At 37.3% G+C, this 21,223-nt stretch overlaps 1 protein-coding gene across 15 annotated transcripts in view; it reads left to right on the top strand.

Annotated features, from left to right (window-relative positions):
• Elf2 (E74 like ETS transcription factor 2) overlaps positions 1 to 21,223 on the top strand; it is a 99,428-nt gene that overhangs the window by 69,437 nt on the left and 8,768 nt on the right. For 8 of the 15 annotated variants that reach the window (XM_027926616.2, XM_027926615.2, XM_071614659.1 and 5 more), the window contains 2 exons: positions 18,075 to 18,188; positions 19,654 to 19,827. In XM_027926616.2, coding sequence (XP_027782417.2) covers positions 18,075 to 18,188; positions 19,654 to 19,827 — 288 coding nt within the window. Of the gene's footprint in view, positions 1 to 8,270; positions 8,514 to 14,426; positions 14,858 to 18,074; positions 18,189 to 19,653; positions 19,828 to 21,223 lie in introns of those variants that run through there. The other 7 variants (XM_071614663.1, XM_071614662.1, XM_027926619.2 and 4 more) reach the window with 6 other exon arrangements.

The following is a 21,223-nucleotide window of genomic DNA, read 5'->3' on the forward strand; positions in this document are numbered from 1 at the left end:
GCTAAAATAAATAAATAAATAAATAAAAAGGAGTGGGATATAGATATTGGTAAAGTGCCCTATGTTCATTCAATCCCTAGTACTCCCTCTTCCCCCCACCCCCCCGAAAAAACAAAAACATCAAAATCAAAATTTGAAAGAAGAACCAGTTATTATTTCTCCTAGACCTCTGTGGTCATGTGGTTCTGCTGATATGAACTGGTTCCTCTTAAATGTGTTGATCTGTCCATCAGCTGGAAGCTGGCTTGTCTAGTGGGGGCCTCAGCTGGGTCAACTCAGCCCTCCTTCTTTCTAGTCATCGTATTTCTTTTTCATTTCTTATGCTATGGTCAAGGACCTGGTGTTATGTTGAGGAATGGTGATCCTCCTGTGCATCCCTGTTTCCTTCCTAATCTCTGAAGGAGGTGTGTCTGAAGTTGCCACTTGAAATTTAATGTTTGTTGTGAGCTTTTTAGTATGTATATTAAATTAAGGAGTCTTTTTCTGTTTCTTTGGTTTTGTCCTTTCAGCATTCTTTGACATCTTGTTTTTTCTCCTCTAACCTGTTCACATAGCTGTAAAGTGATGGATTCTCAGGTGTTGATCTCTTCTTGCATTCTCAGATGGTCACCTCTCCACATTTCTCATCATTTTGCTTTGTTTTGCCTTCAGTTAAAGATCTTTGCTTTGTATATTTATAAGTGAAATGTAACTGTAATTGTATTTTCTTGTTCTTATCTAATTTTAGAGTCAAGATTACACTGGGCTCATCAAATAATCTAGGTGTGGCTTTCTCTTCTCTTTCTTTCTTTCTTTTTCTTTTTTCTTTCTTTCTTTTTTTTTTTTTTTGGTACTGGGGATCGATCTCATGGGTACTTGACCATTGAGCCACATCCCCAGCCCTATTTTATATTTTATTTAGAGACAGGGTCTCAATGAGTTGCTTAGTGCCTCACTTTTGCTGAGGCTGGCTTTGAACTTGTGATTCTCCTGTCTCAGTCTCCTGAGGCACTGGGATTTCAGGCGTGCACAGCTCTCTTCTGTTTTCGGTAACAATTTGCATAAGAACTACTTTTAAAATTTGCTAGGCTGGGCATGGTGATAGATACCTATAAGTCCAGCTATTTGGGAAGCTTCGAGGCAGGAGAATGAAAAGTTTGAGACCTTCCCATCCATGTATGATATATCAAAGTGCATAAATGCATTCTACTGTCATGTATAACTAATTAAAACAAATAAAAAATGTTTGAGACCAGTCTCAGCAACTTAATGAGATCGTGTTTCAAAATTAAGAGGGCTGGGGGCTGGGGATGTGGCTCAAGCGGTAGCACGCCCGCCTGGCATGCGTGCGGCCCAGGTTCGATCCTCAGCACCACATACAAACAAAGATGTTGTGTCTGCCGAAAAAAAAACTAAAATAAATAAAAAAAAAAAAAAAAAAAAAATTAAGAGGGCTAGGGCTGTAGCTCAGTGGTGAATGCTCACCTAGTATGTGTGAGACCCTGAGTTTGATCTTGATCTACAAGTGGAATTGAAAAAGAAAAAAAAAACAAACTAAACAAAAAATGCCCCAAACAAAACTCAAATCCTTGAAATCAATTGTCACAGTATTATTTCAAATAGAGACCATTAACTGTTTTAATTCACTTTGCAGAGTGCCATGCATATTTGGGTGCTTAATAAGTGTTACTTGTTTGTCTAATATTCATTAGAAAAGACTAGTTGGAATAATTAATTTGCAGTCTCCTATGAGTAATTGCTAAGTTTGAAGGAGTGTTTTGCCTAGTATAAATCATGAAGCATATAATCAACAAACTTCCTATAATGCCAGCTACTTGGGAGGCTAAGGCAAGAGGATTGAGAGTTTGAGGTCAGCCTAGACAATTTAGCCAGACCCTGTCTCAAGTAGAGAAAAACAATCAAACTTAGGAGAGTTTGGCCCAGGGAAAACTTAAAGTCAAATGTAAACAACATGAATAAAAAGTCAAATTATAACTAAGCCATGTAGTTATCAACAATGGTACATACTGGCTACTCACTCATTATAGGATTTGCATGGTTTATACCTTACAATGAATGCTCTTATTGTAGATGATTTATGATAAAATATTTTAGAAGTCATGAAAATCTAAAAAGAGCCATGTTCTTTTCTTAAGAAAATTTTGTCATTGTGAACCTCTATTAAACACTCATGACGCTGGTCATGGTGGTTCATGCCTGTAATCCCAGTGGCTCATTAGGCTGAGACAGGAAGATCTCGAGTTCAACTAGCCTCAGTAATTTATCCAGGCCCTAAGCAACTCAGTGAGAAACACTGTCTATAAATAAATTACAAAAAGGGCTGGGGATGTGGCTCAATGGTTTAGGCATTCCTGGGTTCAATCCCCAGTACCAAAAAACAAAAACAAAAAACTCTCATTACTTTTGAGGCTTTTGTTTTGTTTTTTGGTACTGGGGATTTAACTCAGGGGCAATTTACCACTGAGAGTCATCTCCAACCCTTTTTACTTTTTTATTTTGAGACAAGGTCTCAGTTGCTTAGGGCCTTGTTAAATTGCTGAGGCTAGCCTTGAATTTGGGCTCCTACTATGTCAGCCCCCAAAGCCACAGGGATTACAGGTGTACACCACTGTGCCTGGCTTGTGCAGGCTTGTACGCATATAAATATTTGAACTTTCTTAGGTGGGGTTTAAAGATGTAGCATATACCCATTATTGTTTAACTTTATGTATATTCAGTTTTGTATATCATATTGTCTTTAGGACTTTCACTCTTAAGGGGGGGACTCAGTGAATTGAAAAGTCAGACTACTTTTTTTCTTTTGTTAATAATTTAGGGCTTCCAGTTTGTAGGCATATAAGCTTAATTATTTGTTGAATACATGAATGTATATGTGACTGTGGGTTCAAGCATCTTTATTTTACTTATATAATGTAAAATATGATATTAAAATAAGCCAGTAGACCAGAAAAACTGCAAATAGACAAACCGTAGGATAAAACATGAACTAACTCATCTTTTCTCTTTGTAAATCTGTAGACTGTACTCCTGTTTTCTCATGTAGGCGAACCAAGTTTTTTACCTAGTGGTCCTAAATCACCTGATTCTAGCTTATTGTCTTTTTTCTTATAGATTAGTTTTCTTGACTTCCCTTTTCTCCTAAACATGTGCAACACAAACTTTGAATTTCATTATTTGTTAGTATGATTGTATGAGAAAAGCGTAGACCGACCTCCTCTTGTTTGTTCTCCTACTCACTGCTCAAAATATTTCTTTTTCTTAACTTCTCAGAAAGATACTTCCCATTGCTTTAGCTTTTGACATTAAAAAGCAAAACAGCAACCATTTTGCAGTTGGCAATATATAAAGTAATAGTAAAATGGATTTAACTTCATCTATTTTATAACCTATAAATGTCATAGAAGATTTTTCTGGAATTTCTGACTTTGAAATCATAAGATACTTTATGATCTCTGTCAAAGTATTTAACTTCTTGGGGCCTCAAGTTTATTGGTATATATAGAATAAGGGAAAACTTAATTCTCATGTAATTCTCCTTTTGGTGGTTGGAGAGCTTGCTAATTAAAATAGGAGCCAGTGTAGTGACACATACCTGTAATTTCACTTGGAGGCTGAGGCAGGAGGATTGTGAATTTTAGGCCAGCCTTGACACTTTTAGTGAAACTGTATCTCAAAAATAAAAAGGGCTGAAGATACAAGTTCAGAGGTGGAATGATCCCGGATTTTATTCTCAGTTACACTTCCCAAACCCTTTGTGTTATTATTCTCAGTTACACTTCCCACACCCTTTGTGTTAGAATCTAGCTGGAGACTATCTGAAAGAGCACACATTATAGGTTTGGGTGTTCCTGTGTCATATGCCTAATCCATGATAGTCAAAGAAAAAAGGTCATGATCAGGTTCTTTATGTTTTGAAAACCTGTGGGTGATAGGATCACTTGACTCTTTTCCAACCATAACATTGTATCATTCTTTGTACTAGATATCAAAAGGATACAAATGAAATCATTAGTGTAATCTAAAAATAAAAACACTTAAAACCTATATGGTATTGGGAACAATTATATATCTCAAGCATTTTTTTATTCTTGTTACTACAGGACTATAAAATCACCCAAATATCACAAGTGAACATTTTGTGGCCATTAGCATTCAAATTCTGTAAAAAGGCCAAGGGTTTTTATTTTTGGTTATAGTGTACTTTAATTGTAATGATTATATATTCAGACATTTTCAAAACACAAGAGATTAGTGATTGAAAGAGTTTGCCCAACTAAAGCAAATTAACAAATGAAATGAATTTAAGATTCTGTCCTTGAAAATTAGAGACCATTAACAAGCTTTATAACCTTTCTTAAAATTGTGAGTTGTGACCAGTTGGGATTTTAAACTTCCCCTTCTTTCCATGTCAGTTACATATTTGCTGATTAACAAGCCACCCCATTACAACACCAAACATTTACCGTCTCACACAATTTTTGAGGTTGAGAATTGAGGAATGGCTTTGCTGTGTGGCCCTGGCTCTGGTCATCGAGGGCTTCACTCATCTGAAGACTTGGAGGGTCTGTCTGTCAGACATGGCTCTTGGCAGGACATTCTTGCCTTATGTTTCAGCTCCGCAGAGCTGCTGTGGGGGGGGGGGGGGGCTACTCATGACTTGAGTGGCATTTGATTTTCATCTTCAGCTTTATTCTTTTTGTTAGAAGACAGGAACTAAGTACTGTCCACACTAAAAAGGAGAGGGGGAATTAATTAATTCCCATGAAGGGGGAAATGTGAAAAAAAGTGTGTGGATGAGAAAATATGTAGGCACTAAATTTATCATCTCAGGTAAACAGGCTGTTAGTTTGGTTCCTGGGGAGTGTTGAGAGCGAGGGCTGTGGTGTCAGGGTGCTTGTTTGCATGCTGACCCTGCCCTTTTCTAACCTCAGTTCACTCATCTATATAATGAGCATAATAGTAGTATGTATTTCATAGGCAGGTGGAGAGGAGTGAGTAAAATAGGAAGGTAAAGTATTTAGCATAAAGACTTTTATTGGATGAGCATTCAATAAGCTGTTACTTTCCTTTTTTCCCTCTTCAAGGACATATTAGTTACTTTGTTATAGAGGATGTCTTTCTAAGTGTAATGTCATTAGCAGAATATGAATTTAAAGTGTCTATGGTAATAGCCTGCACATTCAGACTCAAAAGTTTAAGAAAATTCTGCTCATAGCTAGGCATGGTGGCTCATGCCTGTAATCCCAGCAGCTTGGGAGGCTGAGGCAGGAGTATTGCAAGTTTGAGGCCAGTCTCAGCAATTTAGCAAGGTCCTAAGCAATTTAGTGAAACCCTGTCCCATAATAAAAATAAAAAGAGCTGTGGATATGACTCAATAGAAGAGCAACCCTGGGTTAAATTGCCAGCACCAAAAACAAATAAATAAATAGGGCTGGGGATATACTTAGTGGTAAAAAGTGCCCTTGGGTTAAATTCATAGCTTAAAAAAGAAAAAAAATTCTACTTTACCTACTCATGATGAAAACTTGAAAAGTGCAGATGTGTATGTGCATATATACACAGAGATATACTTAAATGTATGTATATGTATCACATACTGTGATATATATAAACATGCATACTTATATATAAATATGTACAATCATGTGTGCCCCATGGTTTGAGTTATAACTATAGAAAAATGTATAAATCTTGCCACATCTATATTTCTAATATTTTCTCATGTTAAAAATTTGGGGAATAAGAGGAACTGAGTATGGCGGTACACACCTGTAATCCCAACTACTTGGGAGGCTGAAGCAGGAGGGTCACAAGGTGGAAGCCAGCCTTAGCAACTTTAGTGAGAGTGTCTCAAAATAAAATAAAAAAGATTTGGGATATAGCTCAGTGGTAGAGCACTTGTCTAGCATGCAGAAGGCCGCGGATTCAACCACCACTACCGACAAAAAACTGAACATCAAAAAGTCCCATTCTGTGAATCCCTACCTTTGGTCTTAAGCACTCTCCTCCCCCAAAAATTCAAATTTGAAGTTATCATTATTCATTAAAGAGGTGTGTCTCACTATATTGCCCAGCCTCCCCCAAACTCTGAGGCTCATGTGATCCTCCTTCCTCAGACTGACTAGTAACTGGAACTACAGATCTGTGCTACTGTGCCTTTTTTTGTTTTTGTTTTTAAATAGAGCAATCCATTGAATATCTTCCCTGTTTCTTCAGGATAAGCCTAGAAATGAAATTCCTACATCAGAAACATGAGCTTCTTTTAGACTTTTGATAAATGGTACATTGCTGTCCTGGATGTTTGTTCTAGCTTATATGAGCAATGGCTTATCCTTTCTTGTTATTCCCAGTTAGTATTTATTGGTCTCTAAAAAGCATTAGTAGCTTTTGAAAGCCTAGTTACAGTAGTAAGGTATAATGGTATTAATGCCCAGAGAATTTTGTTTTTACAAGAGCTTTAGAATATAGTAATATTTTCCAGTCTTTTTGAGTTCATTTGTGTTGTGTATATAAGTAAAATAAATATTATGCAAGAATACACACAGCTATTCTCCTGGAGATAAAAATATAAGGTGGTCACAGACACATGTAATTAGGATGTACAGAAAATTAAAAACACACACGTACATACATACATGCACATACACTTCTTAAGATACATTTTAAAAGCAGATAGTAAAGTAAAAGTTGCCTATCAGGCTACAGACTTGAGTCTTTCCTACATTGAGAAGACTATTCTTGAGCCATGTTGTCTTGTCACCTCCACAAAAAATATACTTGGGCTTATGGTACTGTTTTCTTTTCTAAACATAATGCATGAAAAAATACTGATAAAGGTAAAAATTGAGATTTGTTATCAATTTTGGTGGTCTGACTAAAGGTTCCGTCTTGGTATTCCTTATCCCTCACATGGAGACTGTTAAAGATACTGTCAGTGGATGATCTTTATTTCATATTGATTACCAATAAGTGAAAGTAACCAGTCATTTAGTTTCTTTTGCCTCAATCTTATCAGGTTTACTTACTCCAAGAAAGAGATCTTTATTTGGACTAAAGGGAACTGTTTTTGGAAACAGCACGTGGGTTCTTTTTCGTAATAAGGCAGAGGTAGGGGAAGGTCCTAGAGAATAAATAGTGACAGAAGAAATTTGAAAAAAAAAAGAATCATGGGCTTTTTGCAAATCCATTCTGACGCTGCACTGTTGGGTAAACTTTTATAAAAATCATTTTATTCATTTTTATAAATGTTGCTGTTAAATATTTTTTCTCTAAATAATCAATTCAAATCATAAAACGTATGTCACCTTGTTATTTTCAATTTGTATCTGGCAAAACTTTTTTGAGTTTATTCGGCAAACACCGAACACTTAATCTGTAGAAGGCAATGTGTTATGAAAATTTTGTGACAACTTCAGGGTAACATTTTGTTTCAAATGATTTTTATCTTAAATTTAGGAAGACTTTTTCTTGTTATAATGAGGTCTCCAGTCATCATTTTCATTGGCTTGACTTTTTGTGTTTTCAATTAACTTCATAGTCACAAAGTTGGTAATTTATCTCCTTTTACTGTATTTTAATATGTACTTTTTTGGTAAGAAGGTTAGTTTCTCGCAAAAAGATTGTTGAAGTAGATGACGGTGTAAATGAACACCTTCGTTTCCAAACGAACAAACAGAAATGTAAGGGCACCTAGGTTTCAGACTGCCCTTAGGGGAGCCAGCGCCCGGGGCTGCTGCGTTCTGTTTGCTGCGTGCCTGTGTAGCCTGCCCTATGACTTCTGAAAGGGAGAGGGACCAAGTCGGGCTCGGAAAGTAGTGGAAGCTTCTTACTTTCCAAGTCCATGCTTTTGGAATATTTTCTAGATGTGACGTTTTTCGTTGGCGTTCCTGTTTTAAAGTGTGGTTCTTTGAAGGGAACTGATCGTGTTGCATAAGCTACAAAAAGGCCCAGACAAGTTTAAGAGCCACCGCTGCTCCCAGCTGCGGGACAGTGCTCGGTCGCTTCCAGGAGGACCACCTGATTAATGGCTCTTTTGCAGGGGGCACGACTGCAGACTCGGCTTCCGCAGGGCGTGAAACGCGCCCCGTGCGGCCGAGGGCCGGGTCCCGGCCCGGCTGCCGGGCGCCGCAGCCTCAGGTGTCGCCGCGGCCGCTCGGGCGGGCGGGCGTCGGGACTTCCTGTCTGGGCGCGGGGCGGAAGGATCGCGTTGCCAGCCGGGCCGCCGCCGCCCTGCCGTTAGGTGGTGGGGTTTCTCAGCCCGGCGGCGGGAGGCGGGCCGGCCGCGGCTTCCTGTCGGAGGACGCGCAAGGATCCGGGCGTCGGAGTGTGTGCGAGTGCGTGAGTGTGTGTCGGTCGCACGGCGTGTGTCTCCGGCCGCGGGTTCCGCCTCCTCCCCTGCCGCCGCTGCTCACGGTGGAAGTCAATGTGAAGCAGCAGCTCCAGCCCCGGGATAAACATGGCGACGTCTCTGCATGAGGGACCCACCAACCAGCTGGATCTGCTCATCCGGGCCGGTAAGGACAGGGGAACTTTTCTCCTGTGCATCGGTGCAGCGGCAGAGGGGGTGCACAGAAGGCGGGGTGCCTCCCCGGTAGCGGTCAGTGCAGGGGGAACAGTGTCCACCTCAGTCACTGGGGCGGCCGGGGAGAGGGGGGAGTGAATGAAGTAATGGAGGCGACGAATCAGGAAGTGATCACCTTGGAGAGTAACCTGCCTTGAATCCGGCGTTGTCGCTTCAGGGTGGGTTCGGCGAGCGGCGACGGCAGCTGCCGGGAGGAGCGCTGCCAGCGGGTGCTGGGGAACCGAGCCGCGGTTAAGTTGGGGACTCGGGGGCGGACGAGTTGCGCGCTTCACCCCAGTTGCCGAGGAACCAGGAAGTGAGTGAAGCTGTTGTCTCTCCGCTGCGCCTGCCACGCTGTCTGGCTGGAGAGGCCGCTACTGCCGGCGGTCGGGGGCGGCGGGCTTGCCGGGGGACGCTCGCCGCCCCCCTTCAGACTTCGCCTACGCATCCGTGACTTCCGCATGGACCGGGCAGCCCCGGGCGATGTCCGGTGGACCGGTACCCGCCAAAAAATGCCCGGACCCTCCCTCTTCCCCACATCCCCGCATTATGCAGCTCAGGAGTAACGGTCCTGGAAAGGGTCACTTAATAACGTTGAGGAACCGGGGTGCTACGGCTCCCAGGGGCTCGCCTCTCCTCGTTTAGTGGGTGGCTGTGAAGAAACTAGGTTTATGCCCCTTCCCTCGTGGGGTGTATTTTTGGGGGAGAGAATGGGAAGGACACGGAGTATATTTCGTCCCCCTGACCTGGTGCGTCGGGGCGAGAGGGAAGAGCGTTTATTTTTGTAAACAGTGGGTGAATGTGAAGGAGCGGGGCGGGCGGGAGGGAGTCTTGGGCCCAGGGAAGTCTCCGCACGGAATTGCCCCCTTTCCCCTCCCCCCCAAACCTCCCACCATAGCGGAAGCGCCTAGGAGAGGACAGAACCCGCGGGATTGACAGGTCTCCCGTTCCAATCTGCTCTCTGAGATGTTCCAAATAAGAACGTTGATTTCTGGGGGCGGGACTACGGGCCCTCGCTGGGCCAATGAAGATTGGGCGGGAGTGAAGCTGACAATGTACGCATGGAATTGGAGGGAAGAGGAGTGTAAACACGGAAGTGGCTGAGGGGTGGGGGATGTGCAGCGCCACTGCTGCAGCGGAAGGGCATGGACTTAAGTTACATAGAAAAAGCAGCTTTGCTTAATAGCAGACGGCACAGTGAGGGCCCTAGGTCGTTGTAGCATGGCTTGAATATTATTTGCTTAATGTAATAATAAATATACATGTTCCTTTCTCCGGGTTCTGTGTCATATCACTGTCGATGGGAATTGGAAAATGAGAAATGTCCAAGGAATAGTAATGCTAAGAAAGGTCTTGCACTTTTTCTATCCATTGTTTTTAGGTAGGGAGTCTTGAAATTAGTTGTTTGGCTGCAAAACTATGTAATGCAATTCGATTGAGGATAAAACATGAACACGTGTATCTTTAAATTTAACAGAACTGGAATCATGTAACCATATGTATTGTATAACACATGGTGAATAGCCTTTTATTCTATGAATCGTAGTATTGTACTTTTCATAAGTTCCAAAGACAAATCACAGTATTCTGAGTAGTAATTGAAATGAAGACTTTTAAGTTTTTGGACTGGAGACATAGCTCAGTTGGTAAAGTGCTTGCCTCGAATGCACAAGGCCCTGGGTTCAATCCCCAGCATCTCTCTCTCACACACACGAATTTAATGAATGCAAGAAAGCACAATGAAAACTTCTTTTTTATGTTTTCGGTCCGTTAATAATACAATATGAATTAATATAAATTTTTGACTTTATATTGCAGTCAATAATTACAATTGGTTGGGTCAGTGATAATGGTGACTGCTGAATGAGAGAGGTTGTTTCCACTGATTGAATACTCCACAGAGAACCTTGAAATAGCTTCTGCAGTTAGATCTTTTGAAAAGTACAATAAAGGTGAGAGGGCTTAACTTCATCAGTAGGAGGCATTTTTTTCATTAGTCCTTGGGAATGATCAGCAAAATGAAGTGACCTGTAGATATAAACTGTGTTTGGTTTGAATATACAGAGTTTTGGTTTTTTTGATAATGGTGTACTTCCCACCCCTCCCCCTTGGTGCTAGGGATCTGAGCCTGGGGCCACAGCATGCTACACAAGTGCTCTACCAGTGAGTTACACCCACAGCCATGATAAAGGTTTTTAAAGAAATTAAATGTCCTTTTCCAGCTTTACTGAATTTCTTTAGTACTGCAGATCTTATAGTTATGTCTTTTACTTTTCATGTTCTGGCAAGCTGTGTACCTTGTTTTCATAGCTCCAGAGTGCGCAAATAAGAAAGATTATGTGTTATACAATACCATTTTCGATCATGATGTTCTACAAAGAATATGTTTGGGGACAAGGGTTGTACTTCAGTGGTAGAGCACTTGCCTTGCACTGCGTTTGATAAGTTAGAAGAGATATCCCAGAAATTAAGATACATGGTTCTAAATTTTTATTGCTGCCAGTTTCTGTCATATTAGCAAATTTTGTATTTGTAAAATGGTCAGGACACACTTTTTATCTCTGAGGGAGGTCATCAAGAGTGAGAGAAAATTCTTCCTCACAGAGATTTTATGATCTAGTTGAGAAGATACATGAAAATCTCTATGATGTATAAATGTAAGAATAGCTGTGGTGATTATAATAATAGATTGATGATTAGTGTGGAGTGGTAACTACTGTCACATATTAAAGTACAAGAGAATAGACTTGCTAATGTTTTCTTCCTTTAGAACTTAATTATCATGTATATGTACTCCTTCAGCTGTCAGTATTTATGCTGTCAGTGGGATGAAATAAATGAGCTTATTATATATCACTATCATTTATATACACAAAATATCTTTTTGTGGTCAAGACTTAACACTTTATAAAACTTTCACTGACAACAGGATTTGTAAAAGTGAGCCTTGACCCTGAAACAAGGAGTTGAGGATCTTTATCTAGTTATCACTAACACTAGGTTTTCCTGGTGACTTATGGCTTCATTTTCTCTGACAGGGTTAAGTAAATGACCTCTAAGATTTTTTTAAGCTCTAAAGTTATAATTGGTTCGAATATTTAATGGAAAGTTAAAGCTCTTCTTTTTTTTTTTTTTTTAATTATACTACGAGTTTGTGGTATTACATATTTAAGAGGTTAGTTTATTTATAAATGGGTGACAAATTGGAATTTGAGGCTATGTACATACATTAAGTCTATTTATATAGTTTAATAATTAAGGCTTGGTTTTAGTATAGTTAGCTTAACACAGGAAAACAAATGTCTGGCATTAATGCTTAGAATTTATGTGAAAGTATTGTGTGTCTATGGTCTGGATTTCCTGAAAGATTTTGGTTTAAAATATGCTACCTTTGGGGCTGGGATTGTAGTTCAATGGTAGAACTCTTTCCTAGCATGTGAGAGGCACTGGGTTTGATTCTCAACACCATATAAAGGTTCATCAACAACTTTAAAAAAAATGCCACCTTTGTATCGCCACATATGCATTCCTTGACTTCTTTTTCTTTCTTTCTTTTTTTTACATTTGAGAAGTAAAGGCATCAGAAGTTCTGTTTTATAATAGTTACTAAATGAAGGGGAAATTTTTCTCTGGAAGGTTTGCCTGAATATTTTCACTTGACAAAAGAAAAAGTTGTATTTTGTCAGCATTTGTCATGAAATTTGAAATTGTAAATTTTATTTCTGATTTACTATGAATTGGAATATCTAGTGAAGGTTGAGTATCCTTTATCTTGAAGTGCTTGGGACCAGAAGGGTTTCAGATTTCAGAGTTCTTAGGATTTTGGAATATTTGCATAAATGCCAGAGCATTTCAGATTTGGAGTGCTCAACATGTATCAATAGGAAAAAAAAAAAATAGCAGTATGTGAAAAAAGACAGGAAGCATGTGTTGAAATAAAAATTAAAATGGTATTAATTTTCTTTAAAAAATTTTTCCTTTGGGGGCTGGTGGTATAGCTCAGTGATAGAATTCTGTCAAACCTTCATGAGGCCCTGGGTTCAGTCCCTTGTATTATTAAGGGGTGGGGGTGCGGAAGGGGTGCTGGTTGGGAATTGTATTGAAATTGACCTTCAGAATTCATTGCAGCATTAATACTAAAATTTATATAAAAATGAGTTACAGAGTAACATTGTTGTGTAAAAAGTCAACCAGGATAATTCAACATAAAGCAATTTAATTTTGAAACCAATTTTATGGGCAGAGAAGGATGTCTTGACATTTAAAATAACTGTTTGTGTACTCTGTAGTTTAAATGTTCAAAAAATTGCAGCTTTTAAAAAATCCTTAATATGTAAGTGGACAAATAATGTTTTACTTATAGAAATGGAATAGTAATTTTTCATTTACATATTGATATTTATATTTAGAAGCTAAAACTCATAGAAATGAGTATAGAATGTAGTTATTATTGATTACATTTGATGATAAATACACAATTGTGTACCTTAAAACCCATATTCTCTGATCTGGGGATTCTGAGAGTCCCAAGAGTCTTATCTGGGAAGTTAAAACTGTTTTCTTGATGATACTAAAAGATCATTTGTTTTTTCACTTTCACAAGTATGCGAGGAGTTTGCTAAAGGCTGTGACACAGTATTCCAACATATTGAATGAAGGAGGTAAATCTGTCTGCCTTCAAATAAATTAAGTATTAAAAAGATGTTCAGGGATGGGAATGTAGCTCTGTGGTGTAGTTCCTGCTTAGCATGTGGGAGGCCCTGGGTTCAGTCCCCAGTGGTGTAGGTGTATGCATGCACAACAAAAAAGATTTGCAAAAATGTAAAAAACAAAGCTACTCTGAATTTTTTGTTTTAAAAAAAGTTTTTCATTCATTGTACTGTAATGTGTAACTAATTAAAATAAATTTTTTAAAAAAGTTTTTCATAAAAACATTTGTTTACAGGGCTGGGGATGTGGCTCAGTGGTAGAGCACTTGCCTAGCATGCATGAGGCACTGGGTTCTATCCTCAGCACCACATGAAAAAAAAATAGATAAATAAATAAAGGTGTCGTGTCATCCTACAACTTAAATGTTTAAAAAAGAAATCTGTTTACAAGTAATCTGTTTATAAAAGTTTACAACATTTGTTTAGAAGTTTTCACAAAGGCGTTTGTTTACAAGTAATTATTTTAAAATTAATTAGTATTTTAAAATTTCTTTTGTTTTAATTTCAAATATGATACATATCTATAGACAAGACCTTATATTATCAAACTCTGGGGTCCTCTGAATAGAAACAGTTTGAGAAGAGCTGAATTACAGTATTCCTGTTCAGTATGGTAGCCAGTAGCCTACTGAGTACTTGAAATGTGACTGAGAGTTTTAAATTTCTTTATATTGATTACATGTTGAAATGGCAATGTTTGGGATGTATTGGGTTAAACAAAGGTGTTAATTTTGCTTTTTGAAACGTGGCTACAGGAAAAGTTTATATGTGTTGCTGTTATTATTGGACAGCTTTGGTTTGGAAAATAGTATTTAGTTATTTTTCTTGGAAAATAGTATTTAGTTATTTTCTCTTTTATAGTTTATAACACAGATACATTAATTAGGTCAAGGGCAAAAAAAAAAAGGTAGAGTACCCAAACTTTTACTTTCCCCTCTTTCCATTGCCTTCATTTGTATTCTTCATTACTATTGTTGTTACAGCCTGTGCATGACATAAGTTAAGTGTGTGGTGGTTGAACAGTGATGATCTTGTGATACTGGTTTGTGGTGCTGTTTGTAGGAGAGTACTCTGTCACTTAATGGAACATCTTAACATTTCCCTCCATTGCTCTCAAATGAAATTGCTACTAAATTTTGTTTTTGACTTGAGAACATTGTTATGAACTAGATCCATTGCCAGCATTCTCTTATGCAAAGCTGAGAGGTATGCCTCTTGTCAGACTTAATTACCAAGTTTGGTATTTTGTAACAGCTGTTGAGTGAGTCTGGAATAGTCTACCATACAAACACCAGTTGATTAGAAACATAGAAATGGAACAAGAATATTCCTACCAGTAGTAAATGAAGACTTGGGCAATTTTTAGTTTTGGCACTGTGTTTAAAATGAAAATAGTTTTTGAAATGTATTTGATGCATTTATTTCTTCAAGGAGGATTGACTAGTAATATGAACTACTAGAAAATGATACCTTTCTGGTTACTTTCAGCTTCATTTGTTTCTATTTAAAAGGAATTGCTTGTTTTTCCTCTGTAAATTTCATACACAGGTTTAAAAAGGATACTAGTCTCTCAGATTTTAAATAAGAGGTAAGGAGTGTTATTTTTCAGCTATTGCTTTTAGTTTACTTACTTTCATTGCACAACACTGTTAAATTTATGCTTTTGTTTTAGAATTGTGTGTAGTTTGAGTTTAAATTTTAATTACTGATCTGAACAAAATAGTATTGAAAAAAATTGTTTTAATTATAGAAACTTGTATAAAAGAGGTGGCTCTTAAAATTTCTGTTATCAAAAACTACTTGTTGCTGGGCTGGTGGCACACAATGAGGATGAGGCAGGGGATTCAAAGTTCAAGGCCTGTCTGGGCAACTTGGTGAGACTGTCCTTCAAAAAAATAAATAAAAAGGACTGGGGATGTTCAGCTTGGTAGTAGCATACTCCTGGGTTCAGTTCCCAGTAGTGCAAGGGAAAAAAAATTACTTCTGTTAACAAAAGTATAGACATAGTGCCTGTTTTTACAAAATAGGTATTCTTGGAACTGTCAGTGGTACATTATTGTAAATTGAGAGTGAGCTCTTGGAATTTTGTGTTTAGCATTATTTGAGTTGGTAGATGAAAGTGAAAGAAGTAAGCATCGAAAAAGAAGTGAAATCAGTGGTCTCCTTGAGCTGTTGTCTTACAGAGTAACTTTTAAAATTATATTTTATTATACTTAAGTTTTTGACATCCTCTGAACTATTAGCTTCATGAAGCTAGACAACCTATTCACACTGTATCCCAGATTTGTAGCACAGGGCAGACACTGGTGAAATACTCAGCAACCACTTGTTGATTATCCTTAAACTGTTAGTTCTCTGGTCGATAATTCTTAGATGTCATATACATATTTTATATTCTCATCCTAAATTGAAGATATAAATTTTCTTATAATATGTATTTATCTTACCAAATAAATTTTTTAAAAAGGCATTTCTAGGATATAATATGTTGCACATTGGGGAGAAGGAAAAGGTCAGAAATATAAGAAAATAACACTTTAAAATTTTTTCTATAACAACAAGAAATTAAGGTTTTGAAAATATGCCTCAAACTACATAAGAATTTCAGGCACATAGTATGTGTTAGGCAAATTTCATTTTGTTCATAAATTAATTACTTAAAAATCTGGTAAATTACTAATACTGAATACTTCAAGTCTGATTTTAATATGGTAGAGTTTTAGGGTGTGTCTTAACACAATTACATAAGGCATTAGTTTACACAGGATAGTTTATTAATAGCACCTAAGACAACAGCTAAATTGCAGCACCAAGCAGACTTTTAAAGAGAATGCTCCTAGATTAAATTTTTAAAACCTGTGTGCGCTTTCCAGGTTCAGTAGTATATGTGAGTATTGTAGGGAGGCACTTTGAAAAAATTCCTGAGAATAGTAATATATTTTATACTTACTACTAAGTTTCTTAAAAATTTGAGCTAGAAGGACTGATTGAATCCTTTGCTTTAGTGAAGCTGCAGATAAGAGTAAGCAGGGTCACCTAAAGATAGATTTACTTAGAGGTTTGGCTGCCTCTCTGGAACCATTTAGCTTTGAGCAGATTTCCATAAATGGAAAGAGCAACTGGAGAGACCTAGTACCTTGGTTGAGAGTGTGGATGATGTGCAACAGGTGGTGGAACCGTCTCTGGATTTTTAAAATAAATGCTCCCCAAATGACTGGTGCTTAAAGCTGAAGCTTTAGCATTGGTGAATTCTGAAACCAAGTGGATTTTTCTCCCCAGTTATAAGTTTCCTGAAAATAAAGATTCATGTCATTAGTGAATAGAACTTGTGAATTTGAATATGATTTTATGAAACTTGTATAAACATTTACTTTCAGTTTCTTGAGAGGACATCTTGAGAAAAATCTATCAAATTAAAAACTGCTACACATATATGTTTTAGAGCCTTTTACCAAGGAAAGTATTCAGTATTTGAATATATAATGCAAAATTAATAAAACATTAAGAAGTTTGTCCCCCACTTCCCTTGGAAGGTCAGTGGGTTGTTCGACATTCAATACATAAAAGAACATTGAGAATTATAGCAGCTATAAAGTTGAGTTAAGATAGCTCCCTTGACCTCAAGGAGTCTATTAGTATCTTGTGGGAGTGTTAAGTTGTCACTGTTTATCAAGTTATTTATATGCCAGGCACTGTGCTAAGTTTTTTTTTTTTTTTAATGGAAATCACATCATTTAATTCCCAAAACTATTTGAGGTTGGGGCTGGGGTTGTGGCCCAGTGGTAGTGCTTGCCTCACATGTGTGAGGCACTGGGTTTGATCCTCAGCACCACATAAGAAAAAAATAACAAACAAAATAAAGGTATTAAAAACTATTTGAGGTAAGTAATATTCCTGTTTTTTGAAGAACATTGAGGCCTAAAGAGATTGTGGCAGAGACTAGAACAGTTTCACAAGTAACTTAATATCAAAGCATGAAAAGAAGTGGTAGAAGAGACACCCAAAAGGTGATGGAATTAGAAAAGGCTTTGTGGTGGGGGGATAACTGTTAAAGAAACTTAAACATCTCTTAAGAGAGCCAGGTGTGGTGGTGGGCCTCTGTAGTCCCAGCTACTTGAGGATGAAGCAGGAGGATCACTTGAGTCCACAAATTTGAGACCAGCCAGGGCCAATCTCAAAATAATGAAACAAAAACAGAAAAAAATCCCCAAGGTAAAACCTAGCAAAGTCAAGTGAAGTTCCGAGGAAAAGAACAAGGTTATTGTGAAGAAAGTTCCCAATTGTCCTATAGCTAAAGTTAATGGGTGTTGTTATACATCTCAGGCAGCCCTGCTCATTCAAGAGAGTCTCTGTAAATTAAACTAATTTATTAAAATCACTTAGAAATAAAAAATGTTTCTGACCGATTCTGTTAAGTATTTTCTTACTTGTAGTTTTTAGTGGCAATATATCAAAATATATAATTGACCTTGTAGGATTGTTAATCTACACCATCCTCTCCCTGCTTCCCACCCCCAAGTTAATTTTGGCCTAAAATTGATACAGACTTCAAATTTCAAGGGAGGGTCTTTTTTTGTGTTCCTTTGGATAAGATCCAGAAACTTCTCATTAATTTTTCATCAGCCTCATTGGTTGCTTTTTAAATGCACATTCATTAAGTGTAAATACTACCTTATTTTGGTTTTAAGTTATTTCTGTAAGTATTATCAATAGAGTTGTTCACATAGAAGATAATTTATAGTTATGTCTTAAACAGTAATGTATGTAGTTCATTTTTAATTCAGTAAAACTTACTTTTCCCCCAGTGGAAGCCTCAGTTCATAGCAGTAATGCACACTGTACAGATAAGACGATTGAAGCTGCTGAAGCCTTGCTTCATATGGAATCTCCTACCTGCTTGAGGGATGCAAGAAGTCCTGGTATGTGAACTGTTCATCTTACTGTCATATTACTTCATATTAGAATGAAGACTTTTTAATGCCAGAGTATTATTGTTGGACTTCTCAAAGGTCTATTATACATAAAAACCTGAGAGAATGATTGATCTTTATTAAGGTTCCCAAATCCTACTTTGAATACTTAATCTCATAATAAATGATGCAGAAAATGATACTGTAGGTATATAGATTTTTATGAAATAGCCTTTTATGTTATGTATGTATCCATAATTCTGGGTAAATTTAGGCCTTTTAGAGTCCTTAAGAGTGGCACATTGGGCCATTGCCTTCTGTGACCACTATCAGTCCTTTGTTCAGTTATAAACAGGCAATAATTCTAGGGAACCCTTGATGGTGGAGTAGGGAGCTTATGCCATTTCCTTCATGCCCCTTCAGCCTCTGAGTTAACTTTTTAAATCTCCTTTTCCTTTTTAGACTGTAGTGCTAATTTTAATAAAATGTTCAAATATTACTTTGATTTGATAGAGATAGATACTTAATACCAATTTATGATAAATGCTAAGAGCAGCTATACTTTTTAATTCAAATAGGGATCCCTGTGTTTTATTCAGGGATAGGAGAAGTAAATTATGGCTTATTGGTCAATATATTAATCCATGATAGTATATCTTTAAATTTGAAATAGAAATGTCACATACAGATTAATCACGCATATTCAAAGGAAGCCAGAGCAACATTAGTGTGTAATACCATACAAGATAGCAATTTGTATGTACTGTTTTTATTGACCTAAAAACCAGGACTATTTCATTAAATATGAATTTGAAATATTGAAATGTAATCTTCATTGATCTGTAATGAACAGTCTTCTTTTTTATATTCTAAAATGAACTATAAGTGCATACTTTTTACTGAATACATATTTATAAATCTGATAAATTTGCATATATTACCTAAAGAATAATTATGGATATATGGAAGGAAAGTAATTACTAAAGAACTGTTAGACCATAATTTTAAAATGTTTTCCCAGCTGTCAAAATTAATCAAAAGTTTATAGAGAGCTTAAAAGTGTGAAGAAGCCTGGTGTGGTGGTGCATGCCTTAATCTGAGCTACTTGAGAAGCAGAGGCAAGAGGTATTGAAAATTTGAGGCCAGCCTCTGCAATTTATTGAGACCCTGTTTGAAATAAGAAAGGGCTGGGGATGTAGCTCAGTGATAGAACACTCCTGGATGGTTCAATCCCCAGTAACACCAAAAAAAAAAAAAAAAAAAGTGATTGTTTACCACCTTTAAGATAATTTCTTTCACTTTTATTTTCTTGCATACTTTGGATCATATTGAATATTCAACAAATTAATTTCTTTAGTATTTAGTTTTTATCCTGCTTTGATTCATGGTAAACCTTACTTCTAAATATTGAACTATCCCTATAAGAAATATTAATAGGGGTGGGAAATTTTAATTTTTCAACTTTTTTTTATAGTGGAAGTGTTTGTTCCTCCTTGTGTATCAACTCCAGAATTTATCCATGCTGCTATGAGGCCAGATGTCATTACAGAAACTGTAGTGGAGGTGTCGACTGAAGAATCTGAACCAATGGATACCTCTCCTATTCCTACGTCACCAGAGAGCCATGAACCAATGAAAAAGAAAAAAGGTAGAGAATATTTATAAATTTCTGAGAAAACAGATGACTTTTTTTTTTTTTTTTTGCTGGAACTTTTTTCCCCCCTTTAAGGGACACACACAAAAAAATAAAAAATGCTATCTAGTCTTAAAGACAAATTGGGGATGGGGTTGTGGCTCAGCGGCAGCGTGCTTGCCTAGCACGTGCGAGGCCCTGGGTTCGATCCTCAGCACCACATAAAAGTAAGTAAATAAAATAAAGATATTGTGTCCAACTAAAAAAAAAATATTAAAAGACAGATTGAGTTTTTTGTTTTTATTATTTTTAAAAAATTTGAATGGCTTTACTTTGGTGCCATGAGTTTCTGGACTTGAGCCTCACTGATGACAAACTGAGATTTTAATTTTGTGTTTTAACATTTATACTGTTTAAACAAGTTTGTATTTAGGCTCTAATGGTACTTATCTAAAAAGGAGCTTTTAAGCCTGGCATGGTGGTATATTCATATAATCCCAGCTACTCAGGAGGCTGAGGCAGGAGGATTGCAAGTTTGAGGCCAGACTGGGCAACTTAGTTTGAGGCCAGTTTTGGCAACTTAGTGAGAACCTGTTTCAAAATAAAAATTTTTAAAAAGGGCATCTCCAATCTCACATGGAAACAGAGTATACCAGTATTCTTTCCTATTGAAACTAAAGGAGCCAAAATTTGAAAGGAGTAAAATCCTAAGTTAGGTACTCATCTAATTTTAGTTTCTTCCCTATGTCTTTGCATTTAAATAGAGGGGGAAAAGAAAGCAAAAATAAGGTATGTTAGAAATAATGGTATTTTCTTTTATTCATTAAACCCAGTTTAATGAATAAAATTCATAAATTGTTGCCGTGTACTCACTGCTGTAAGGAAGAAATGGACAGAGCACCAAGCTGGGAGGTGGTGTGCCTCAGGGATAGGGCACTGGCCTGGAATGTGCAAGGCCCTGGGGTCCACCCCTCCCCCATAGTATACCTGGAGGTAGCTGGGTCTTGAGAAAGATAGGAAAGAGAATTTAGAAGCAAGAATTATTTCCTACTATAAATGTTTAAAACCAAATGACATACATATAAGCAGCTTTATTAACTCACTACCCACTAAAAGCCTTTGGCTGGTTGCATGTAACAAAAACAGAACAAAAAAAGATGGGAAAAAACATGAACAGCGGGGGTCATATAGAGAACCAGGATGTGTATGATATAAATCAGGAAATAATTTGCCAATTTACTACTATATCTTTGAAAGCTCTTCTTGAATGACCATCTAAAAACTACATATAACTATTCTATACTCATTGCCATTAGGATGTCAGTGAATCATCAGAGTGCCATTACTTTTGTTTTTTCAAGTACATTTTATTTTTTAGTAGCAGAGCTTTTTTATTTTCAGTGCCTTTAAT

Source organism: Marmota flaviventris, chromosome 7 (genome assembly GCF_047511675.1).
Source record: "Marmota flaviventris isolate mMarFla1 chromosome 7, mMarFla1.hap1, whole genome shotgun sequence".
In the NCBI taxonomy this organism is placed as follows: Eukaryota; Metazoa; Chordata; class Mammalia; order Rodentia; family Sciuridae; genus Marmota; species Marmota flaviventris.